Source organism: Populus euphratica, unplaced genomic scaffold (assembly GCF_000495115.2).
Source record: "Populus euphratica unplaced genomic scaffold, PopEup_1.0 scaffold133.1, whole genome shotgun sequence".
NCBI lineage: Eukaryota > Viridiplantae > Streptophyta > Magnoliopsida > Malpighiales > Salicaceae > Populus > Populus euphratica.
In genome coordinates, this window is record NW_011499937.1 from 711636 (window position 1) to 738291 (window position 26656).

The 26656-nt window shown below is 32.1% G+C and overlaps 3 protein-coding genes across 7 annotated transcripts; 1 reads left to right on the top strand and 2 right to left on the bottom strand.

Moving 5' to 3' along the window:
- Positions 1 to 1927: 1927 nt before the first annotated feature.
- On the top strand, positions 1928 to 8081 carry LOC105136648 (uncharacterized). 5 transcript variants are annotated; one of them, XR_844389.1, is made up of 3 exons: positions 2822 to 3241; positions 3623 to 5727; positions 7207 to 8081. XR_844389.1 is itself a non-coding variant. In XM_011042071.1 (2 exons), exon 2 carries the CDS (start codon positions 3830 to 3832, stop codon positions 5168 to 5170), a length of 1341 nt encoding a protein of 446 aa, XP_011040373.1. In that variant the 5' UTR covers positions 1928 to 1977; positions 3623 to 3829; the 3' UTR covers positions 5171 to 6288. The 5 variants fall into 5 exon arrangements, 3 of the variants coding, with proteins under 3 accessions (XP_011040373.1, XP_011040372.1, XP_011040374.1); XR_844390.1 differs by having other exon boundaries at positions 7212 to 8081; XM_011042071.1 differs by lacking the exons at positions 2822 to 3241; positions 7207 to 8081 and adding an exon at positions 1928 to 1977 and having other exon boundaries at positions 3623 to 6288.
- LOC105136647 (probable E3 ubiquitin-protein ligase ARI11) lies at positions 7993 to 12344 on the bottom strand. Its single transcript, XM_011042069.1, has 4 exons — positions 12071 to 12344; positions 11044 to 11708; positions 9578 to 10338; positions 7993 to 8779 (listed from the first exon to the last, which is right to left on the bottom strand). The coding sequence occupies exons 2-4, from the start codon at positions 11464 to 11466 to the stop codon at positions 8398 to 8400; spliced, it is 1566 nt and encodes a 521-aa protein (XP_011040371.1). The 5' UTR covers positions 11467 to 11708; positions 12071 to 12344; the 3' UTR covers positions 7993 to 8397.
- A 4735-nt stretch (positions 12345 to 17079) lies between these two features.
- Positions 17080 to 20367, bottom strand: LOC105136649 (fe(2+) transport protein 1-like). Its single transcript, XM_011042073.1, has 3 exons — positions 19697 to 20367; positions 17747 to 17896; positions 17080 to 17633 (listed from the first exon to the last, which is right to left on the bottom strand). Exons 1-3 carry the CDS (start codon positions 20315 to 20317, stop codon positions 17328 to 17330), a joined length of 1077 nt encoding a protein of 358 aa, XP_011040375.1. The 5' UTR covers positions 20318 to 20367; the 3' UTR covers positions 17080 to 17327.
- Between the last annotated feature and the right edge of the window lie 6289 nt (positions 20368 to 26656).

Here is a 26656-nt window from a genome sequence, read left to right on the forward strand (position 1 = left end):
ATTATTATTATTATTATTATTATTCAAGAGAGCTTTGAGATTGAATTCGTTAGTAGGATCTATATTTTTCTCAGACATATTTCTTATTATTTCCTCCTCTGGATTTCTTTTCTGTATCTGACTTTATAAAAAGTTGACTTGGATTCTTCCTCCAAGACAGGAAGGAATAATGAGGGAGGAGCTAGGCTCCAAGGAGGAGATAGATAGCCGCGTGAGTTGCCCAGACAACTGTGACGCCCAACATTCCAGACAAAATGCTTTGCTGTGCGTGCCACCGTGGAGGTTCCTTTTCTTGGACTTGACTGTTCAAGGGACACATGCCGAGACATCAGCCATAATAAGTATATATAAAAGTTTTTTGTTTCAAATTATCACAATAAATATAAAAAAATTATTAGTATAACATTGTTAGTAAAAAATTAGGTGAAAAGACACATTTTATCTTATTATTTATTATATTTCAGAAACATGATAAAGTAAAAGTTTATTTACTTTGTTTAATTAATAGGTAGTTGGATTAATCAACTGTATTATATAAAAAATATAATTTTATAAATTTTATTTTTTAAATATTTTTTATAAATAAAAAAATTCTAATTAAAATCTAAAAAAATTATTGTTTAAACAGTAATTGTCTATTTTTCAAAGAGTAGAGACTATTTGCGATGATGTTTTGGTTTTTTAAACTAGTTTTATTATTATTTTTAGATTTTATTAAGGGTAGCTTGATAATTTTAAATTTTTAAATATTATTAAAAGCAGCTAATATGTGTTTTCGAGTGTCATAGCCTTTGCGTTAAAGGTGATCATTTTCAGTTCAATTCAGTTTAGTTTTTACTTATAAAAATAAATAAATTAAAATTTTAAAAAATATAAAAAATAAAATTGAAACCAAACCAAAATCAATTGGAGCCAACTAGTTTCGTTTCTGTCCAAATTATTTTATATTAAAAACAAAAATCTATATTTTTTTGAGTTTTTTGAATTTTCTAATGAGTTTTATAATCAATTTAGTTTCAGTTTATTTTTTTATTTTATAAAAATATTGTTTGTTACGTTTTTATTTTTTAACTAAATAGATTTGGTGCAATTGAGTTTTTTGGTTTTAAACTTATGAAATTAAAACCAAGCTAAATTAAATATTTTTTAAAATATTTTAATTATTTTTTTTATAGTTTGATTTTTTAAATGTTTTTAGTTTTTAAATTTAATCAATTTTTTAATTTTTTTTACCCACCTCTACAAATTTACAGGTTATTTTACTTTTATATCTCAAGAGTGTATTTAATTTAATTTAATTTTTAATTTAACATGTTTATCTTAAAATATCACCATTTAAATATATTTTTTGAAGTTAAAAAAATTTAGCTAGACCAAACCTACTAAAAAAGGGCAATCGAACGAATAAAACGACAGGCAAGATTCATTGTGTCAGTTTTCATCTGAAAAATACCCTCCATAAGCTTGCACGTGTATATCCCATGTGGCAGGATTGTACCCTCAGAATGACAGTTTGGTTGGACTTACCTTCTCTCTCCTGCTTTTATTTTGTTTCTTGCGTCCTATTTATTTCCTGCTGCTCAAAATTAAGGTTGGACTCGCGGTTGTGTCCTTTCACTTGGCCTCTATCCCTGCTTGCAATTTCGGCCATTTGTGTTTCCCATGCCCATCAACATCATAAATGGGAGGCCCCCACCATCGTCCACATTATCATAGAAAGGATGATTCGTGGTATATCAGCTGTCAACAATGGCCTCTCCTATCGGCTGTATTATTGCCTTTTCTTTTTTCATCACAGAAGTTTGTACAGCATTGAAAAGGTGGAAGGGTGGCTTGATGCTTTCCAACTTCTTTTTTTACTTGTTTGATGTAGAAGAATGGGACCCTTTTCCATATGGTGCTTTGTGTTCAATTTTCCCACCGCATTTTATTTTCTTGGCTTTTCTTCATCCCATTCTTCCCTCTTTGGTTGTTGAGGTGATTCAAATTTTAATACTTGAGTCTAGGTCAAAAAACAAATGAATCTTTTGATGATTAATAGTATTTTAAAATTAATTTGTGTGCATTGAAATCAACTTTATTTCTCAAAGGGTAAAAGAATGAGATGGGTAGCATGCTTACCTATATATTGTTTTCTAAATTCTCTCATGCATGCATGCTCAAGTTCAAGATTTGTCCCCTCTCTTCTCGATGCTTCGGCACAAGTTAGTGGTTTTTAAAACTTACCCTTCTCTGCTTTTCTTGGTTCAATGCTTTGAACTGTAAGCTGTCTTCTCACTTAAGAAGACAATCAGCCATGGGTTGTGCTTAAAATGTGCTGCAACTCGTCTGCTAATTGGCCATGGTCAAAGCTCAACGTGACCCAGAAGCAAACCAGGGAAGGCCAACGAATTAATTTCCAGCTTTGTGTTGAAAAACGGGAGGCAAAATCAAACGGAGTTGAACAGTAATGGATATAGCAATACAAAAAAGGGAAGAAATTGCCTAAAAATTAACATATTCCTTTGACTGAATATTGTATATAGTAAATCCAATAGCGTCAATATCATTTCTTTATTCAATAGCAAGGGTGTATTTGCAAACTAGTATGCAAGGCACTCAATGTTGGTAAATGGTAACCCCACATGAAAATACCCACCCAACCTCACAAGAACAAGGTGCAAAATATAAATGATTAGGTAGTGAAAGCCTACCATATCATCACCTTTCTCAACTCTCAAGGGGAACTTTACAATAGTAAAGAAATAATTATCAATACTTGCTTAATAAAAATAATAAATATAAAAAGGAGAAAAATAAGAAAAAAATATTTTTTATTTCAATATATATTACCATGAAAGGCTACTCATCCAATACTCTAAAATTTCTCCATTATCACTTCCCTTACAATTCCTTTTTTTTTTCCCTTTTCCTAATCATCAACCACTGCAGATTCCTTTCCTTTTATTTGTTTATTTTTTCCTTCTTTGAAAATCTTAGACAAAAGGGTCAGGGTGATATTGAGTTCTTTGTTGTCATCATGTTGATGGGTTGTCTTGCTTTTGGTTCAAGGGAATTCAGTTTTTTTCAGATTCCTGTTCATGCATGATCATCATCATCTTGTTATTTTCTTGTTGGCCCTCTTTTGGTATCTGGGGTTTTGAAGAAAATTCTGAATCTTTTTGTTATCTGACACCAACACCAATTTGGATTTAAAAGACTGTATCTTTCCTGGAACCACTCAGTTATTCAGGTTTCAAAGGTGAGACATCATGCAAATTTATTCCTATTTGTTTCTTTCTTTCTTGTAGCTTGGCATTGTTATCGTTGTATTTTTGGATTATCTGTTGTTTGCTTCTATCCAGAACATTGACCGAGTAAATATATGGGCTTTATGGTTTCTGATCTTCATAAGAGTGCACTTTTTTTTTAATGGATTCACATGCTTCTTGACTTCTTGTTGTTTCTTTGGTTTGAATTTGGCATCTGAGTTTGAATGGCCTCTCTTTCTTAAACTGTAATATGGTAATGAGTCGTATGTTAATACTATTTGGATGTGTGGCATATTCATGAAACTGACGAATTCCGTGCTATAGTGTTTAAACTGGTTCTGATGATCTTTTCTCTTCTCCTGATCATGCAGATTTTTTGATGTGCAGTGAAAAGCAAGCTTCTGATCAAATGATTTCCAGATATGGGGATTAGAAAGCTGTGGTTATTTAAGTTTCAGAGTGATAGATATTTGGGGTATGTGCTTATACAATTGTAACTGAACTGGGCTGGTTGCGATTTTGTCAGCAAGAATGTTGGTTAAAAGAGTGGTTTGATTGTTTGGTGAGGGGAATATTGGATGGGCATGCCCTCTAGTTGCAAGTATCCAATGTTCTTCGGCAGAAACTTGAATTCTATAACATGTAAAGGTCTTGCTTTGATTGTGATTGCTCTGTTTCTTAGAGTTGTGCTGCTTCCTTCATTCTTAGGCTATGGTGGGATAGATAAAAACAATCTTGATTTGATTCATAGCCGATCTTTGTCCTTGGATTCTGATAATGGAACTCGTAAAGATAAATTCTTAGAAGTTCCTCAGATAGTATGGGGCCTAAACAATCAAAAGATAGCATTTGCGAGATCTTGTCTAACTGCTAGAATGCTGAACCGGACTCTGCTAATGCCTAGTTTAAGCGCTTCCCTGTTCTATAAGGAAATAGATCGCCTCCAGCCTATTTCCTTCGACAAGGTGTTTCAATTTGAGAGGTTTAATGCCCTCTGTAATGGATTTGTGCAGTTGGGCCGTTATTCAGATCTTCAGAATCGGACTGGAGTGTATGAGCTTCAGAAGGGAAGTGGGAGGAAGTGGACAGTTGAGAGGGATTTGGATCAATTGAAAGAGTTTAGCGAGGATTCATTTAATGGATATGAGGTAATAAGAATAGTTGGGAAGAACCCCTTTTTGTGGCATGATCATTGGCCAGTTAAGGACTATGCCAGGGTCTTTGAATGCTTGGTTTTGGTTGATGAGATAGCTAAAGAGGCGGATAAAGTTGTGTCAAAGATTAGAGAAGTAGGAAAAGAGATAAGGAGCAAATCTCAGTCTGCTCAGAGTGGTGTTGATCCTGATAGTTCTTTGTTGCAGCCAGTGCCTTATGTGGCGGTTCACATGAGAATAGAGATAGATTGGATGATTCACTGTAAGAAGTTAGAGCAAAGATTAAATGTTAGTGAAATTTGCAGTAGCAAGCAGGAGATTATGGAGAGAGTAGGGAACATTGTTGGCTTAAAAAGTCCTATTGTTGTTTATCTTGCTGTGGCAGATAGTCTGCTTGAAGATTCTTCTATACTCACCGGGTGGAAGGAAGGGTTGCTTCCTGTTGAGAAGAAGAAGCTCAGTGTTGATGGAATTTACAAGAAATACCCATATCTCATTCAGTCAGCAATAGATTATGAAGTTTGCTCTAAGGCTGATGTATTTGTCGGGAATAGTTTCTCGACATTTTCAAGCCTCATAGCTCTTGACAGAACACAGAAGATGACTAGAATGGGTGTGACAAGCTCGTGTGGCGTGGATGTAAGATGGCCTTCATATGCATACAATATTTTGGGGGAATCCAATGGTCCTCATAAATGGATGACAAATATGTCTGATTCAAGCCTCAAAGCAATTAGCTATGGCTCTAATATCATCTCCTGTTGAAGATTATGGAATGCATCCTGCTACAGACACTTCAGTTCAGAACCTTAATCGAGTTCGCGAGGAAATTGGTTGGTATAGTTTCGATAATTTTTTCTGTACAGAGAAACAAGGATATAGACTGTCAGGATAGCACGTTAGACCAGATTTAAGTATACTTTTCATTATTTCTGTTATTTAATTTTTTTCTATTAATTCACTTATGTTCATAGAGATTGAATTTTTTCTGATCTTTGGATGCTAAGTGTGCTGCCCTCAAATTCCGAAAGAGTATTACCAGTCCTAACAGAAATATTTAATGAAGTCCATGGACTTATATAACTGGATATCACCCATTTCTGCAATGCTTGGTTTGGTGACCAGTAGAACGGGTAAAAAGAACAGAAAAAGAAATTTAAGAGTTGAACGATGTTATTCAATAGTTTACTGCACTTGTCTGTGTAATTTTGAGGGTTTAATTCATAGAATACTATTTCAATTGTACATAGTCTGATGTTCATGCAGAGAGTAGAGATTCAGAACTCTTTTCAAGCTCCACATTGCAGGAAATCATTATCAAGGTATGTGCTGTTGCCTTATTTGATTAAATCCAGCTTCTGATCATGACCTGCCTCACAGGAATCTCAGCAACATCTTGTGAAGTTGCATTCGTCCTGTCTTAGATATGATGTCATTTTATGACATTCTATCTACAGGACATGCTATATTAATCATAGTCTTGAGTGACACATTGTTTTATGCTATGATGTTCTTAATGTATCCTTGTCGGTATGGTTGTCTTATGAATTTGTCAAACTCAAGTTTCTCTCATCTCATGCCAATGCCGTGCCTTTCTTCTTCCTTTTCCTGCTGTGCCTTCCATAATCCTTTTTGTCTCCGGGATTCAAGGGCGATAAAGAAAGGAAAAGGTTAAAGGAGTCACCTTCCTCCATTTCCTCTGAAACAATCAAGGAATAAAATTCTCTTGTGGGTCCAATGATGTCCAGCCTGCAAAGGAAGTTTTGTTGGTCCGCTGTCTTGCTTTTTAGATGATTGATGAACTTTCTTTGTTCAAGGGTTTATCATGGACGATAATGTGATGCAACCTTAATTATTTTTTTGAATGAGTATGTTTCTTGCCATTGACTTTATTCTAAAAATTAAAACAATCTCACTCCATCTGAAATCTCTTAGACAATGAAGATAGAGGGAACATATTCTTAGATCTTTTTTATTTTTAAAAAATAAAAATTTAATTCAAAATTGTTACCATTGACCCTATGTGTTTAATGAAAAAACCCGAGTTTTTTTTTTTTTAATTAAAACAACGTTATTTCAAGCGTTTTTTTCCCTACCCATATCTTGGGCTTTGAGCTTTTGACTAGGTTGACTTTTAGGTTGGATCTTAACTTTGACTTGAAGTTAAAATCTCTATATTCAAAAGAATATCCATTATTCCGAACTCTATCTGTTTGAATGAAGCTATTGATATAATTAAAGTGGTTCAGAGAAATGAAAACAATATATAAAAACAATAATGAATATCAATATATGATCGATATATTACTTTAAGTAAATTAATTACAGCAGTGACTAGTTATTTCCTTCTTCAGGTGTCTCTTTTTTCACATGCTTTTTAGCCAGGCACAAATTAAATACTAATGGACCTTGCTCAATGTCATTCGTGAGTAATTCATATTAACATTCAGTGAAGCCTTGCAGTGCTGATTTTTACTTTTCTCAACATCATCATGTTTAGGGTTTTTGTTATCCGCTTTCTGGAATTGGTATTGGTGGCTGTTATTTTCTCTAGTTATGTGTAACTCCATGTTGATATAGAGATGCCTGCTGTCCCATGTTGAGGCCAATATCCTCACTAGAGTAAATATTGGTATTCTAGTTTCTGTTTATTTCTAAATGTTTACAATCTTAGGTTGTGTTATTTTCCCGTCTACTTGTATTTTATAAATTGCTGCTTCTTTTTTCCTGGATAAATTTCATGCTTCAGCTTGCAACATGCTTGATTTCTTGTAAAATAGTTTTTTTTTTTTTTCTTGAAGAAAAGCCAGTTGGGATTCCTTGTTGGGTTGGACCTTTCACTCAGGAGGTTGAAGCGTGAGGTTTCGTTGGGTGGTGTCTTGAATCAGAAATAACTTGCTCATGCTACTATCCATTGTGGTGGACCTCCCCCACAGTGCCCGGATTTATTAGAAACTTGAGATGCGGTCACTGAATCATGTTATAGAAATTCCCACTTTAATATTCAAGATGAAATTGATAATTTTTTTTAAGAAAAATCAGTTTTTCTTGCTACAGTTACAACTACTGCAGGAAAACATTTTCTTCTGAATAATGAGATGCAACATAAGATTGGATCTTCCTATCATAGTCAAGATTGAAGTTGCTATGATATATAAATGTTAATTCTAATTCATATTTGAAACAAAATCATCGAGACTCCTATCCTGCCACAAAAAACCTCCGTGCAATTCCGCGCATGGCATTTCCCACCTCACACCAAGCTATGATGTTAGGTAAATCTTTGGGATGCTAGTGGCTACACAAATGCAAAATGACTTGAGAGATCACACAGAGTCATCACAGAAAGGAATAAAATAACAGCCTCCCCATCACTTGCCATCTTTCAAGGTCATATCCATGACCACTTTGGAGGCTTAAAGCTTACCTTAAGTACCTTGTTTCTGATCCACAGAGAATCTACCGTCCTAATCCTACTCAAGATGGGAACAAGAACCAACTGATTTCATATCAAAATTCTCAGGAATGACTGCAAGAGAAGAAAACCGTGTTGATTGATGCAACAAGCAATGGCATATTGCTTTGCATGGTTTAACAAGCTCGATTTAACCAATTGTTTCATCAACTTCCAAGCACTAAAAGTGAAAGCTTTCCTTCATTACAACAATTCACAGTAGAGAAAAAAGGAAAAGATAACAACTTTGTTTCATTTTCTTTCAATTTACTATGTAATAATGTTTTATCTATTTTCTGTTTCTTTCAAGAAGAATGCTTCTCAAGCATTCGTTCTGCTTCCAGCTTATGCACCTTAAAGATCACATATAGTCCGGTGGAGATGATGAAAAGGCTATGAAGGAAAAAGACGTCCCAATTTCTGCAATTCCCGTGTAGATGCAAATGGAGTAAATAGAGTGAGATGCTCTTTTACCTCCCTTAAGGTTGAGAAGATATGCAACCTTTTTTCTAGTTTATTAGCACTCCTATATTAGCTTTCATTGGATATAGTCTTCGTAGTAGTTGTCGCTTATTACAGAGACAAACCTCTCAAGCCAAGGAAGCTGATGAAGATCCTTCATGGCATCTACATACGAGTCTGTACAGCTGGGCGGAGATTGGTATGGATGGTGGTCACTCAGACTGAAACCCCCAGCAAGGAACCTTTGAATTAGTGCCAGCTGTGACCTCTCTTGTTCTGAGTAAGCATCCATAAGCATGGGTAGTGAGTTATAAGTCTCCCATGCCCATTGTTCTGATTCTTGAGCTGACTGGGTGACCAAATCTTCAGAATTTTCTTCGTCCCAGAAGGCACATTGACAGGTCTGTTGCCCATTCCTATATTCAGCACCACAAGAATAACAGAACTCATGCCCACACCTAGGAAAAGAGAGCAGATGTGGAGTTAAGAACTTCAAAAACCACAGAGTAAAGGAAGCAAATGCAACCTCTTTATTACTGATTTAATATGTAAAATGTAAGTGATTGTTAATCTGCACAAGCAAAGGATTCAGGCAAGCCAATCTTACATGATCTAAAGTCAAGAATGCCATAGATATGACCAAAGCTTAATAGTAATTATATTTTTATTGATCTCAACTGTAAATGCAAGACTCAACATAGACTGAACCGATAGTATCTCCTCAAAGCAGTCTCCATATGTATGATCATCTAGGCAAGGCATTTGAGTTTTCCAAAGCCAGAACAGAAAAAAGGATTTGAACATTTGCACTTGCTCTGTAGTGTCAATACCAGTCAATATTATGACCTGTTGAAGGTCCTCAGCAACTGCCAAATTTCATTCAACAAAAAGAAAAATTCCCAAATAACCTGGATCAACTAAATGAATAGCTTTTCCCATTACTAAAGTCCTCTCCACTAGTATTATTTCTGCAAAATGATTTAGAAGAGACAACAGAAAAGGTATGATGGCTTGGATTTTTCATTAGATAGTTAGCACATGAAAAGGCATCAAATTATCAAGATCACAACAAATCCATCTTAATTAATAAATTAACAGCATCCCAGTTCCATTTCTTACTCAGTTTCCAAGAATGAAACATTGAGTTACCAGATGATTTTGCAACCATGCTATCTACTTCAAGCCAGCACCACACCACACATGATCTAATAAAACAGAAGGAAGAAAGAAACCCAAAAGGTGCCCACGTAACTTACCAGCAGGTCATATGGGAGCAACCTTGAGAGAGCTCAATCATCCTGCGGCACTGTTGACAACGCCTCCATCTTTTATTTTGTGCCAGAAGATGCAAGGTAATGTCTGCAGCATCCCTCTCTTCTAATGGAAGGTTCTGGTACTCTTCACACCTCATGGAAGAATGCCAAGGAACCCCACATTCCACACAGATAAACCTTCGACATACAGGGCACTCAATACAGGTATTATCAGACTCACTTGATGAACTTACCCTAGCTGACAAACATTCTCGATGATCAAGCAGGACAGAACAATTAGGATAGGGACAGTAGATTCTATCAGAATGGTGAATATCAGCTTCAGCCAGGGCATTTTCCAGAGATTCATATGAAGTGAGAGGAAGAAATGATCTGCATTCATTGATGGAAATGCAATATTTGCATCCCAACTGTGGGCATATGATTGGCACTTGAGATGACTGTACTTTTCCATCAACATAGGTCTTCATACAATGTGAGCAGAATTTGTGAGAACATTTCATTGTTATCATCATTGGCGACATCTTATCCTCACAACAGATAGAACAGTTATCATGGGATTCACTCCCATTGGATGGAAAAGAAACGACCCCAACTGCAACCTGTGCTAAGCGTAATGGCCTCTCAAGATCACAGCAGGGACTGAGTTTCAGAACAAAAGCTTCCAGGTTGCTGGCATGTTCAAGTATCCTTTGCCTCAGTGCTATCAGAAGTGGAACCTCAAGTTTCTCCTCGTTTATTATCTGTCAAAAGTTAACATAAACTAAAGTCACGTGGGAAGCATGCACAGGACAAGATATTTGGTATCAAGGTTGCAATAGATGGTGTAAACAAGGTGAATTGGCAGAGAAATCTTTATTACATAGATTAAAGCTAAGAGAGACAACTACTATAATTGGGAAGCACTTACTGTTTGAGAAATAAATCAGTGGTGCAAAAATCAAAATGATTGAAGACAATTAGCACAACATATAGCATTCAGAATCACCGCCAGTATTTATTTCACTGAACTTGAGTGGCTGCAGTAGCTAAAGAACATCATAGAATAATTAACATAGCTGGTACAGAAGTAAATCTATGATAGAGATTCCAAACTAATAAATTCTTTCAACTGTTCAGAATGTTGAAAGTAGAACTTCTTTGAAGCTCCAGATTCATAAAAGGAAAATTAAAACATGTCTTGGTCTTGCATTGTGAATTCTTCAAAATGGATTTGAGAAGATACAATAATAATGATGGCAAGGGCATAAATTATTTCTACAAAGATTGTTTTCTTTCTTTTGATGCAGCAATACACTATCAAAACCACACTGTAATCTCACTAAAATAAAAACGCTTTGGCAACACTTCTATCACAAAGATGTTTATTCAGGTTTTACACAATCATAGTAAGTTTTGTCTACATTGTAGAAATATGATGTAAAAATCATGACGAATGAAAGACTCACCTGATCATATAACAGCTCAGAGTCAGTGAACGCATACACACGGCGGATATTGTTCTGCATAGCCTCAGCAAGACCATCCATCAGAGCCAAATAGTCAGCAACAGATTCATCCACATAGAAGTCGAGCTTCTTTTGCACCTGAATAACAGGAGCATATTTAGTCCTTTCCATGACAACACCAATTCCAGAGAACCCAGAACCAGAGTCCCCATCCTCAGCCACTGACATCCCCTTGAAAAACATCTTCACTGAAAATTCATCAAGATCTTCCCTTGTCTCTTCCTTCACTATATCTTCAATCTCTTTCCACACTTCTTCATCTTCACAACAACTACGGAAATCTTCCTCGTCCTCCTCCAATTTCATTCCCCCCCTCACTAAACTCGCTGAAGACCCATCACTAAAAGCTACTTGACCCTCCATCTTCAACACTATTTACTCCAAAATGCAGCAGAAGCCGACAGATATTATGGCTTCAAGGTGTGATTTATATCAAACTATGATTAAAACCCGGAAACAAAGCAACCAAAAACTCCCTATATCAGCATCTATTTCTTGACAAATCTCAAAGTAAATTGCGTATAAACAACATGCACTCTCTCCTAAACTTGAGTGAAACCATCAAAGAATCGATCCAAAAATCCAGACTTTAGCATCCAGTGCCCCTAAAAAACACACACACACACACACACAAAAAAAAAAAAAACGAAGAAGATGTCAAACAGTGACCTCAAACCTGCAACTACTAAATCAAAATCTAAAATACACCAATTAACAGATCAATCCGAAGCTTCAAACTTTACTAATCACAACCCTTACAAAGTAAAAAAAGAACCACCGAAACAGCAAAGATAGAAAATTTATCACATCAAACATCAATCAAACCCTTGTGGCTCACAATCTCTCCATTTACTTGAAAGAACAAAAGAGCATATCCATACAACAAAACCAACATAAAAAAACATTAAAAGAATCAAGAAATAAAAAAGGGTATTAATTAAAACGACAAAAAATGAAGCGTCCATACCATGTTGGCTGTCATGGAATTTAATCTGATGATTCCATTTATGTGTATCTGACTGTGTTTAAGAGGTAAAAAAATAAGCCCTAATCTGACAAAAAAATAAATAACAGACCCCGCCTTTTCTTTTCCTTCTTCGCTTACATTAAGCAAAGATTAAGGGATAAGGGGGGAGAGAGGATCAATGAGAAGCAGTACTGTTATTGTTGGTCTTAATGGAGTAAGAGAAAAGCAAGGAAAGGGCCAGTCTTTATTGTTTGGTTTGCTGGCATTCTTTGTTTTTTCCTAGACTTTTATTTCTAAATTTTAAATTTTTACAAATCTCCATATTCCACTGTTCAAATAAATAATAGCCACTTCTGCCTTAGCTACTCACCTCGTACCATTCATGGATTCACCGTCCAAGGAATCCATTATATTAATTATTTTCAACAGATAGGGAAGATTTTTAGTTCTTTTTATTAGCGTGAAAAATACAATTATCTGACCTGAACATAAAGTTTTTCAAATTTAGAGACCGATTTAAATCGATGAATCAAGATAATTCATCAAGTCGATTGTCTCGGATCAGTTAAATTCTAAATAGATATAGTAAATTCTTAAGCCCACAGGAGCATTCTTGCAGGCCTATAATTTTTTTTCTTGATTTTGGATAAAATGAAAAGAAGAGACTAGCTCCCCTCCTCTACGTTCTGGTCATTGTAATAAAGTAAGACAAACCGGATCAAAAGGTGGTAGGGTTTATAATTAAAAAAAATAAATTAAAATAATCCTATTTTAATAAAAAATAATTTAAAATAAAACTTAATTCAGATTGAATTTTATAATTATAAATATGGTAAACCACGAGAAAATAAACAATCAAAGTATTCAAGAACTTTTCAAAGTTCAAACACATCGTAGACTTTGGATAAAATATTTAACAATCACAAGGTAACAATAGCTACAGTTTTAATGACGTGTTTGGTAACGTGTATGGTAACATGAAGTAAAATGTTTTTTTTTTAATATTAAAATTATGCTATTTTAATTTTTTTTATATTTACAAAATGATAAATAAATACTTAAAAAAATCAACTTAATATTTTTTCAAATAAACAATATTTTGAAAAACGAGTTGAACAGTGCTTCACTGCTCAACAACATCTTCGGAATGGCTTGTATAACCAACAATTGGAAAATCCAGCTGAACCCAGCAGTGGGGCAATAAAACCCAGTAGTAGAGTAGCTAGCTGCAGACCCAGTTTTTCATAACATACTGTATCAAACAATTAAATCATTTTGAGAACTATATATTAGCCTTCTGATTCACCACTCATCAATCATCCAGGGTCATGTCAACTTTGTTGCAGATTCTAAGAACATAAACAGCAAAAGTATCAATCAATCATGGCTTAAAAACATTATCCACAAAAGCAAGGCAGAGGCCAATTGGTGCTGAGGAAGAACGCAACCAATTTTTCACAATAAATTAAAGCCTGGACCATCAAAGAACTTAGAGAAGGATCAGGTATAAAACCACTGATGCTATCAGCTGATTTGAAGGAAACTATAAAAATAAGAACAACCAACGAATCTCATGCCACCATGCAAAGAATTCGACACTAGGAATCGTTAAGTTTCCACCAACCTATCGAGATTTGACCCCATTGACATATTCTCTATTTTATTCTCTTCTGAACTTGTGTTTGCAACTCTCTCTCTATATATATATATTACAAAACTCACTTCCTCGAGTAGGTTTCGTTAAAACTTTCCTTTGATTTTTTGCGAATATATATAAACAGACCAGATTGATCTGTGAATATATCTTGATTGACATATAAATTAGTTTAAGAATAATCTTATTGTTAAAAAAAATTAATTAAAAAAAGCTATGATTTACAACAATAACAAATCCTTTACTGAGAATAAGAATATGTTTATTTGTGATGTACACACCGACATGTGACATAGAATATGAATTTTATATTTTTTAAAAGATACATTAAAATAAAGATATGATTAAACAAATATATACATCTTAAACCCATCCATTGTACCTCAAAAAATAATGTAAAACTATGGTAATGAAATTGAATGTTGATACATAGAAAACAATTTATTGGGTGCGCCCGTTGTTGTGTTAGAAGCAAATAATAATAAAATTCCAACCCCTTTCGTGTCGTGGAAAAAACATCTAAATATCACTTGACCAGCAGCTACTTTTCATTTATTTAAATTTAAAATATTTTTAAAATTTTTTATTATTTATTTATTTTCAATTAATATATTTTTAATATTTTTAAATTATTTTGACATACTATCTTAAAAATAATTTTTTTAAAATAAAAAATATTATCAATATATTTTTCTTAATAAAAAACACTTTGAAAAACAACTATAATCACATTCTCAAACACATTCAATAAAATCAAAACTTCTATTTTTTTTATATTCTTTCTTTTATTTCTAATTTTACAATTACTTAATAAAATTAAATTTTCTTTATACCATTTACACCTAAATAAGGAATTCACAGTGCAGTTTAGCGGTTGTTAAGCTCGTAATCAGTTCAAAGTCTAGGCCATGAAATAACAGGGTAATTTGGATTAATTAACATAATTGAGTTTTAATTGGATTAATCAAGTTATAAGTTGATTCGTTTGAATTTAAGTAAATTTCTGCTGCTAGTTTTATATCAATCTGCTAAATGGATTAGGTTTAATAACACTGATGACAAGTGGTGTTGTTGTTTATGATCTCTCACTAAAAAATTCATGCATGTCGGTAGCTTTGACGTGGTTATCCAGATATCTGGTCTCGTTGGATATTATTCTGATATCTCAAATCTCAATAACCAATACAAACGTTTCAAGATGAAGTTAAAAAGATCAAATAAAAATAAAATGAAAGATTCTTGAGCCAGAGAGATTGGATTGTGAAGGGCAGCGCACTTGGGTGTTCTTCGCCTGTTTAACGAGGGAAAATGTGGCTTTCGTTTTGACCTTTGCGACTCCGAAACATCTCTTTATAAAAAAAATTAATCAGAGGACTGTACTAATGCTCCCACTAAAGTGTTGAAAAATGAGACAATAATGATTACCCACTACCTTTTCTATTCCTTATTAGACTCTTTTTTTTGTTAAATTATTATTTTTTAAGTCATTTTAATATTTTGTATTAAAACAAAAAAAAATTAAAATGTAAATTTAATTTAAAGAATAATTTTAAAAATAATTTTTTTTATTTTTAATGTGCCTACATATTATCAAGAGCTTTTTTGTTTTTAATATATTTATATTAAAAAAATAATTTAAAAAACAATTATACCAAACCCAACAATTCATTAAATGCTAGAACCATGTTCGAAACTCAATCACTGTCAACAATTCGGTGCTGGATAATCATTAATTCAACAACATTTATTGTTTCGAATTTGTTTTTTCAAGATTTGTAAACAAAGAGGATATTTGGATTTATAGTCCTCAATTAATTTATTTTTTGCGGAAACTCAGAGATAATTGACCTGCATTTATCTTATGTTGTTGAGAATGAATTCAATCGGAAAGTAAATTTAAAATGATTCCTTCATTCTTATCAAAAGACGATTCCTTCATGCTTTTAACTCCCCTTTGTTCGTGCTTTTTTTTTTTAAAAAAAGCAAAGCATCAAGCTTCATATTTGTAGATCCAAGTTTGGCTATATGTTAAAAGAATGTTTGATTATTTGTTTTTGTGAATTCGAATATCGAGACAAGCATTTGGGAAATTAATTTCTTGAATGCATCATGTTGATATAAGAAAAATACTTTTAAAACCGACGATAAAAGAATTTATCAACTGCTTAAGCTAGCATTATTCAATGTTAGGTTTTGTGCATAGCTCGAAAGACCATTCAAAATATGAAGTTCAGATCGCCTGCTAGTGGCAGGGTAAGGGAGAACTCTTAGTTTAGAAATTTTATGAGCTAATACTTTGCGTCAGCCCTATGCTCACAGACTCAAATTCGTCAAGAAACCATGTAAAAAACGTAGGGTTTTGTTTTAAATCTTATTTTCAAATAAGGATATGGTGCAAGTCCACGGGACATGATGCCTCCTTGACTCCTTGATTAGAGGCGTCAGATGCCTTGGATATTTTTCTTTAAGATAATCCAGACAAAGAGTAGGTTAGAGATATAATTGCTGGTAAGAATATGATAGCAATCCAACTACTAAAGCTCATTGAAACGCTGTGACCATGTAAGGATGTTGATGTGTTATTCGGATTTGCTCTCTTTTCTTAATTATAAGCAACTAATCTTTTTATTATAGTGTAAATCTTAATGACTACTATCCCACAAGCGGATAAAACTTGAACCTGATCAAATTAAATTCATCTATACCACAAACTAAATGTTTAAAAACACTATCTTGAAGCTAATTTGGTTTAATCATAATTATTGGTAAAATAATATCATTTTAATACATAGAATTAAAATATTATCGTTGTTATTGAATTAAATCCAACCATTCTTCAATTCATAACTTGTATAATAGGTTTCATTACAATGCTTTGTGTTACTAGTAATCTTTATATGCTTTTGGTAGTTAGGGTGGGTATGGTTGGTAGTGTGGTTGTAACATGCAGATAAGATAAACATACATGATTGAAGGAGGTTGCTCTGAAAATAAAAAAACACGCACCTATATTTGTTAATGAAGGTGGCCAGCAAACTTTAATTGAGTCCGCGTGAAACCCTAATAGTCCAAAACTGAGTTCAATGATTGACCAAATCATGTTCCCTCCCTCTTTTTTCTCTTGTAGATGACAATTGTTTTTTGTTTTTTTTAATTGAATGCATATAATATATTGCCATGGAGCTATAGGCTGGGCTAGGCTAGCCCAGCCCAGCACGTAGTTTCTTTCCTCTAGAGTTTAGCCTAACTCACAATGAGGCTGGTTGCAAGCCCATGCTATCTACTGCCGTTGCATTTGCTGATAACAAATCTGTATCAAATATTTTCTTTGCTGTGCTATATATTTACTGAAAACTAACATGAAATATCATATTGTTGAAACATCAAAATTATGAAGCTTCTCTTTCATTAAAAGACATTAATTATGAAACGACACACTCATAAAACAAAAACAACTTTGAACTTGCAATAAGAAAAAAAATGAAAAACATACTCAACTTTCAAGGAAAGTACAGGAGACACGATTTTTTTTAGATAATTTTGGAGTAATAATATGACATGGGAGACTTGACAGATTCTTCCACGAGAAACTAACGAACCATGTCAAGCCCATTTCGCCATTAGAGACATGCCACCAGCTCCCAAAAGTACAGCCATGTAAGACTTAAGCTGGAGCTTAATGCTACCCTGCAATTTTGGACCCATAAAATCGGCAGCTAGAAGATCAACCAATGCCATGTAAATCAAGAGTCCAGCAGATGATGCGTTGAGCAAACCAACAGTGATCAAAGCATTAGGACTGCTTTCCTTGTACATTTTGGACAGTGCAATGCCAAGTGCAATTCCGAAAGGAGTTGTTACTGCGAAGAAAAATGCCATGACTGCCTTCTTGAAAGGCTTGTATTCAGCCTGTTCAAATTAACAAAAAAAATATATGTTATGTCAATAAAATATCATTGACTGTGATTGTGAACTCTGAATTATAAGAGTTTATAGAGGGTTTTTTTTTAAAAAAAAATTACCTGGAGAATGCAACCACCAAGACCCATTCCTTCAAACATTTGATGGAAGCAAAGAGCAGCTACAAGGCCCTTAATTGTACAAGTGTTGCTTGAGGCTCCAAGAGAGAGGCCTATCACTACTGAATGCACAATGATGCCCAATTCTAATACCTGCAACCAGCCATACTTGTATATATTAGTTCAAAACCCATAATAATTGCCTAGCCCGTCTGTGAACGGGGTCAATTCCAACAATCCATAGTTAAATAATAAAAGTGTTGCCCAAATATATATATATATATATATATTCTTAATTTTTTATATGTTTAAGCTAAAGCTAATATATATATATATATATTCTTAATTTTTTATATGTTTAAGCTAAGATATCTGTGAGAATATTAAAATCTTAATTACAGGAAATCTGGATTAAAAAAAGTAAATGGATAAGAATTCATGATAGCAACTTGTGAAGTTAAAAAGAAAAGAAAGGAAGCTATTAGAAAACATAGTAAATATATCTTGGATTAATTATTTTTTTGAAGTAAAGAATTCAAGGTAATATGATACAATAATTTTAATGAATTTACACAAAAGCCCAGTAGCTTTCATGTTTTAGTGACTCTAATTTATTTAATTATTGTGTAATGGAAGATGACCGTCCCCATTATCCAATGTTCAATGAGCCTTCCGATAAACCAAAAAAAAAAATGATGAATATTAAAAACTATAACCTACCTTTCCAGCCATTAAAATTAATAGTGGCCCTATTACTAACAAATTGAAAAGTTACGCATGCCATTTGTTATATACAAATTAATTCAACAATATCACTTTAACGCTAAAACAAAAGAAACATGTTATTAATAAAATAATTTATTTTCATAAAAAATATGTATAGGAATGATGATCTCTCTTTTTTCCCCCATGATCTCACGTTGACTTTATATATAATTAATGTTTAGTTGAACATATATATATATATATATATATATATTAATTCATAGGGGTCAATTGGCCATATTTCACAATATAACTTGGCTCCGTCCCTTGATCGACTCTTATGGATATATTTGTTAATTTGTACTAACTTAATGGAAAGAGTGAACTTCGAGATTTTTATTTACTATTGTGTGACCTATAGATCATCTCTGTATATAATCACGACAGCCATTTTGTTGCCACTACATAAATTTTGGCTATAATTTTCGATAAATAGCACCTACTTGTGACGTGTAAGAGCAAATTTGGTAATCTTTTTATTTTGGAAAAAAAAACCTTTTGTTTTTACTATCTATATATTAAAAGATTTTCTCAAAAGATTTAGTTATTTATTTATTAATGTATTTACCTATATCAATTTAAAGAGGGTTTTTACAGGGGAATAAAAGTTATGTTTAAGCATTTATTTATTAATGTATCTACCTGTATTAGTTTTATGATATTATACACGTACGGCATTAATAATCCAGTCTAAAATGTCTTTCTAGAAATGAAAAGTTTGTATGTGATATAAGAAATAAATAAAAATTAATAAAAGGATGTAAATCAAGTTAAATGAAGAAAGAAGAGGATAAAAAAAAATTAAATAATGAAATGAAATAGTATAAATATGAATGGTTTTTCACATCCCATTATACTTATCAGGGAAAACCTCAATTTTATTCCAAACAAAAAACTTTTATCAAATTGGTCCCTAACATTTCGTTTATTAATTGGATCTTTCTACCCCTGTCTGTTAACACTTTCCATTTAATTTGCATATTTATGAAACCAAATTGTTCCATTTTGAAGAGAGTTTAAGGGGAAAAAATTGCAAACATGAAAAATAAAGGACACAATTGAAAATTGTCTGAAACTTCATGGACCCAGTCGACTAATACCTTAGGGGTTAAATTTGTGATTCCCTACTTGTTAGTATTCAGTTTAGATGCATATGATTGAAGAATAAACGAAGTCATGAAGTCTAACCATGGCAACAACCCGGTACCGAAGCAATTGTTTTTCACCATCAGCAAGTTTGGCCTCATAATGGTGTCCATGACCGTTGCCGTGGCCATGGAAATGTCCAACAGCCATCTCTTGATCTGGTTCAGCACCATGAGTATTACTCTCAGGGTTAACTCCAACGGTAGACTTCTTGCTATACACACTAGTGGCCAATGAGTCCACCATTAGTGTCACTATGGCAGATAACATTGCTACAAACCCAGTAAAAGGGAACTTGTGCCATGGATTTTCTGGCAAACAACTTGAAGATAACATGTCAAAAGAATCTGGCAACACATGCATGAACCCAGTTGCAAGAATGATACCAGCAGCAAAGGCTTTAACAATCACAAAAAGGCTTCGATCTGGGTGTAAAGCAGGGATTGAACGTGTAAAAAGAGGTGCACTTACACCTATCAGGCTAGTAACCAAGATAGAGACTATGGCTATTATCTTTAGGGTTAAAGCTCTAGCTTTGTCATTGCAAGAGCTTGTTTCTTCTACACATCCCTCTTTTACTACGGATTCAGCTTGAAGTATTAAGAATGAAAGGATAATGAAGAAGATGGAAATGATTGAGAGCTTTGGATTTGATGTAGCCATTGATGATGATGGTTCTCTAGCTATATTTCAACTAGTAGAGGGTAACTGAAAGATTTTGTCTTGCACTTATCGGTGCATGTTGTCTCCTTATATATAAATTTGTCTGCATCATTATTGTTTATCTCAAATGTTAAAATAGTAATGGCATGTTCAATGCATATATGTTTGCAAAATATACTAGGAAAAAATATTGCCGACTTTTGCGTGAAGCCAAAAATAGTTAATTTCACTAGGGTTCTATATATAATGTTGATGGAATTTATCTGAACTCATCTCTAATGTCAACAAAGGAAAGAAAACAATAACATGGGTTTTTTTTAGAGACTAACGATAAAGACACTAATGTTTAATAATACAAGAATTTGTCATTCTTCATAATTTTAGATATACTTCTTTTGATAGGAATATTAGCAAAATGTATTAAAAGTAAGGAAAATTCTAATTTGTGTTTATTGTGTTTATTACAATGAATTTTCATGAATCAAGTTTTGTTCTATCCGTATTAGAACTCTAATATAATAAGTATTCATATCCAATTCAAAAGTGGATATGTATGGATTTTGAGCACACAAATCCGACTCGATTAAGTTTTAATTATTCATAACTTGACTTTATTTGTTTTTTTTGTTATCACTCGATATAATTAAATATAATTTTATAAAAAAATTAAGGTTTCAAGGGGACTTGAGTAATATTTATAATCAACCTAAACCTAACTTGTTATTGACTTCGAGTTACACTTAATCTAAAATTATCTATAAAATTTACTATTTATTTAGAATGGACTGGTATTTATTGGGCACAGAAAAATTAACACCAATTTTAATGTATAACTTTTTATTTCTTCTTGGCAAATGAAATTTAAATGATTAATTGAGGCGTATGACATTGGATTCATCATTATTTAAAACGAAAAAACAAGTTGAGTGTGATCTTGTGACTAGATGTTTTTAAATTGTAAGATAGATATTCCAGATAATATTGGTTGAAAGGTCACTAACTAAGTACTTGCACTTATTGTCTAAATTAATCCAAATGAAATAGTCTCCTTCCATATATATATATATATATTCGTCACCATGTTTTGTCTTGAGTTGACTCAACGGGCATGATTCCCTCTCTCTCTCTCTTGTTTCCTATAAAAGTGCAATAGATTATCAAGACACGAGCCAGCATGTGTATATAGCAGGAGGGCTTGTGTCCAAATACCTCATGAGTGAATGTATTTTGCCATTTGATTACTGGTGAGTGTGTGATCCTCGTAGTTTCTTGTGTTAATTGTGAGTTTAAACCAGATCATAATCCAAAACTCACATGTAAGAACTACCTAGAACTAATTTAGAAAGTATTTATTTTTTATATGTAAAAACTAGATCGAAAAATATTATGATAAACCTAATATTTAGCTTTAATTAATTAGTGATTTAAGTAGACAAAAACACTTCATCGTACCAAACATGTTAATAATTAGTGATTTAAGTGTATCCTTACAATTAGTTTAGTGTAGTAAGTGAATAAGTTCTAATTTCAAGAGAGACCAATTTTTAATTCTTTTTTAATCCATCAATTTATACGGCCTCCTCATTAAACCCTGCTGGAAAAGCAGTAAATTTCAATATGTAGAAACTGAGATGGAAAGAAATGATGATCACTGTAAGAAACAAGAACAAAAACTAGCTAGTCTACCTCCTTCAAAAGTAAAGATCTCCCTACAATATATGCCAAATTGCCAAATATTAACCAATGTAAAAATGTTTGATCAGTCACACAGGGTGACACCAAGCCAAGCCAGCCATTGATCACAAAGATTAGCTGGCCATTTGAGAACTGCAAATTAATTGGTCATTCTATTTGATCACGAGAGCATCCGTTTCCTTTGAAAACTGCAAATTGCTCGGTTTTATCTACTCTACCAGACGGCAGAACCCATGCCGCACATTGACAATGATCATGGTTGGTGGTGGTATCCATCGTTAAAGAACTGAATTAGTCCTTTTCATGCCGTCATTTTATCAGAAATCACAACATTGATCTAGTTAGGGCTCAGTACTTAATTAATAATGTATAATTAGGTTCGGCTTAGTACTTAATTTATAATGTATAATTAGGTACAGCTTAGTACTTAATTAATAACGTATAATTAGGCACCGTTCAGTTTTAAAAGGGTTGTTGAAACTTGATAATACCCACATTGGAATCAATCTCAGTGCCCTGAATTTTGGAGCATAAATATTGGGATGACGAGGATTTGACAATAATTAGGTTGGTGATAAAATCATTGTATCTACGGATTTGTACTTCATATACATGGTTGGTAGTGATAGAAGAGAAGACAGTATTTGTGCCTCATTTGGCCATTTAAGTTTTTGAATTACAATGATTCTTTTATAAAGTATCAAAATCTTGATAAATAAAGCCTTGTGAATTTAAATCTTATTATTTTATTTTAATTAATAAAATTAAATATAAAACAATATTAATATATATAAATTCCAAGTCTAGAGGATTAACAACATATCTTTTTTAAACTATTTACAGAAGTTATCATGTCACATTAAAGAAGTTCAAAAAGATTGTCATCAACTCACCAATATTCCCTTTTCCACGTTCATAAGCACTATTATTATGCAAATGAGAATACTTGCACTAACCATGCCTGGCTTAATTAATTACTATTGCATCTCAATTATGCATTTCGAGGCATAGTGTCTATTTATACTGGTCTAATTACTCTCTCTTTCGTCTTAGTAGAAGGAAAAAAATGAGCTTACGTTGTATGAATTGGACGGATGTGACATCTATAGTTTAAGATATTTAAAAATAAAATATTCAAAGCTTTTTTTTTTAATCTCTAATAGCTGAAAATATCATGAAATTGCTGAGAAGTACAATTTTATTTTTGTTGTTTATTGAATCCTCTGTAAAAAAATTAGAAGTCATAGTATATTAAATTAATTATTGTTTACGGACCTTCACAATAAAAAATCAAAGGCTGTTTGAAAAGAAAAACAACCAAATGGTATTGTAAAAAAATTATCGTGTGGTGTGTACACACATTAGTTAGGTGTTATGCAACTTCACCCAACTTTTTTTTTATATATTTAAAATTTAAAAATATGCATTTTATTTGTAAAGAAAAATTAAAGTGTTTTGAATCTGATTATAATGTTGACTTAATAATAATATTTATAATATTAATAATAATATATACCTTTTTTTGGCTAAATTCATATGCTTTTTAATTTATTCAAAAACAAATTTATAGTTTTTATTTGATAATAATATTCTTTAAAATTTAATAATAATAATTTTTAAATTTAACCTTCAAATCAAATTAATGTTTAATATTAATTTTTTTAAAAAAATTATTAATTATTATAATTATAGTACAAAAAATAATATTTATAATACAAATAATAATAATTATAATACAAATAATAATATTTTTAATATTAATTATAATAAAGATAATAATATTTATAATATAAATAATAATATTAAACTTATTCAAGTTTATATGGGTCTAGCTATAACACCAGGTCCAAGAGTTCTGAATCCTTTTTAAATGACAGATCCCAAAGTCTTGGATTTAACTACAATCCAAACTCATTAGACTTAGATCAGGATGTAAGACCTAAGAGCTTTGAATTCTAACACCGGATTCAAAAGTTTTGGGTTGAGTCCAGACATTGAATTTGTTGCTACCTAATTTTTTATTCATGTTTTTGATAAAAATTGAGAAAAAATAAAAAATAATCAAAAAACAGTGAAAACCCCCCAAATGCATTTTGATACATTTGCATCATTTTTTGTTTTTTAACGTCTATTTAGAAAAAATTAAATTTTTAAAAGTATTTTGAACAAATTAAACTTTTAACGTGTTAATTTTACAATTATTAATTGTTTGAGTCGACGTTGATATTGTTCACTTTAAAAAATACAAAAAATAAGAAAAATCAAAATTATAAAAAAAACACTTTGGATTGTTACAATATTTTTCTACATGATTTTTTTGTTATGATTTTTTAAAATTATTTTTATTGATTTTACTTTTTTAATATTGAACTAGTTAAGAATTACAAATGTAACTTTCCTCACAAACATGGATTTCTATAGTGTTTCCATACATGCTTTTTTTTTCTTTTCTTTTGTTTTGTTATGATTTTTTTAAATTATCTTTATCAATGATTTTTTTAATATTAAGTTGATTGAGTATTTAGTTTTATAATTATTTTTTTAAAACACTATGGATTATTATAGTCTTTCCCCACATGATTTTTTTAGAAATTATATTTATCAATTATATTTTTTTAATATTGAGCTAATTAAGAATTACAATTATTATAATAAATCTAAATAATATGGCGAAAGCACTATAACTTTACATATAAAATACTGTGGATTGTTGCAGTATTTCCCCAAATAGATTTTTTTATGATTTAAAAAAAATGATTGATTTTTTTAATATTGAACTGATTAAGAATTTAATTTGTAATTTTTTTTAATATTGAACTGATTGAGAATTTTATTTGTAATTTTTTTATTAGCAGAAAAGCTAAACATGTGTGAAAAATATTGTAATTTTCCTCACAAAATACTGTGAATTATTATAACTCATTTTATTCAATCTCTAAATTTTTAATTACCAATATAATTTTTTTCTCATGAAATATTGATTTTATTACACTTTTATTTTTTATTATTTACCAAACATTGATTTATAATTATAGTACCTTCGTATATATTTACTCCGTAAACCCATGCAAACATGCCATCCAGTTACATTGAAAACATGCCTTAGAATCTAAATAATTTAAAGGTATTATAGTCTTTTAAAAATATTATAATGAATCAAAAGTTTATATAGAGTTCGTATTTACGGATTGGGGGATGAAATTTATAAGGCGTACAGCGAAGAAAAAACAAAGAAACAGAGAAATTCATTTAGGATGTAAAAAATGGTTGGGCAGTGGCTCATCAAGACAGAGCTAGGTCCACTACCAGTTAAGTGGTTCTCTGTAGAGGCCTGTAAGCTGAGGACAATGGGTCTTATGATCATGGAATTACTTTGCTTTAGCTATTTGGGCCTATACATTGCAGTCCTGAAGAATCAATGTTTTGATGAACATCTCCCAATTTATTTTGAAAATAGTTTTTTTTAATGGTTATTTTTAAAATATTTTGTATTTATAAATATATTAAATTAATATTTTTTATTTTTTAAAATTTATTTTTAATATCAATATATCAAACTAATATAAATACATAAAAAATAATTTAAAATAAATCTCTTTTTAAAGTACTTTTAAAATATAAATACAAACATCCTATTAATCTTTCAAACTAGCTAAAGTCAAGATGGCATGCACGGTCTCAAAATCCATAGGAAGGTGAACCACGAGATCTAACTTAAGAAAAAAAAAGGTTTCAAGGCCAGCAATGCGCGAACCACGAGATCTAACTTAAGAAAAAAAGAAAAGAAAAAAGGTTTCAAGGCCAGCAATGCACTTCATAATCCAAATAAATAGACGTTGGCAATTGAAGATTATTGTTTGCAAATCTAAACAAAACACACACACACACACACAAACCAGTTGATGAGATTACGTGGGTTTTGGCTAATGTATAATTCTATTTTTCTAACAAAGAACGCATTATTCATGTTCTTAGCTACCTGTCGGCAATTAACAACATTAAGAAGAACCCTTCAGAAAGAATTACTGACAAGATCAAACCATCTTAGCCTGGACATGGTTAATTGTTATAGTTCTCAGATAATAGAAATTAAGTCCCAATTAGAGATATTAGAGTGTCCTTGGCATGGAAAGTTTTCCCCACAGCTAGTAATGCCCCCCTTCTCCTCTACCCCCTTCACCCTCCTCTCCTTACATTTTTAGACCATGAGAATTGAGACAATAGGAAACACGATATTAGAGACGGACGGACATTATCGGTCCGAGTACAAACAAGGGGCATCTAATAGCCAGAGTGGCTTCGATTCTGCCTAAATTTTAGAATCTAGCTCAAGAGTTGGCTAGGTTACAGCTATTGTAGTCTACAAATGTGTTTAGACTCTTAAACCATAAAGTATAAATGAGTTATGATGGTCCACACCAATCTTATATTTTATGAGCTTCAACATCCATCCATGGTTCTTCGGTAGTTCCACCCAAGATTTCGATTATTTCATCCAATTTGCTGGTCCTGCTCATTCATGAAAAAAAATTGAAGTCACTAGGTCATCTTTTGGGACTTCAAAAGCAGAATGTGAAAGTTCAACGTCTAGAATAAAAAAGATAGTACCAATGTGTTCCCTTGTATATAATTCTTGATCCATCT

Excerpts from the sequence above, each read along its gene's own strand:
- LOC105136648 (XM_011042071.1), top strand. The coding sequence starts at position 3,830 with ATGGGCATGCCCTCTAGTTGCAAGTATCCAATGTTCTTCGGCAGAAAC.
- LOC105136647 (XM_011042069.1), bottom strand. The coding sequence starts at position 11,466 with ATGGAGGGTCAAGTAGCTTTTAGTGATGGGTCTTCAGCGAGTTTAGTG. Across the intron at positions 10,339-11,043 it reads CTGAGCTGTTATATGATCAG|ATAATAAACGAGGAGAAACT; the intron begins GTGAGTCTTTCA and ends AACTTTTGACAG. Across the intron at positions 8,780-9,577 it reads TGCTCCCATATGACCTGCTG|GTGTGGGCATGAGTTCTGTT; the intron begins GTAAGTTACGTG and ends CTCTTTTCCTAG.
- LOC105136649 (XM_011042073.1), bottom strand. The coding sequence starts at position 20,317 with ATGGCTACATCAAATCCAAAGCTCTCAATCATTTCCATCTTCTTCATT. Across the intron at positions 17,897-19,696 it reads GGTACCGGGTTGTTGCCATG|GTATTAGAATTGGGCATCAT; the intron begins GTTAGACTTCAT and ends GGCTGGTTGCAG. Across the intron at positions 17,634-17,746 it reads TTGGTGGTTGCATTCTCCAG|GCTGAATACAAGCCTTTCAA; the intron begins GTAATTTTTTTT and ends TAATTTGAACAG.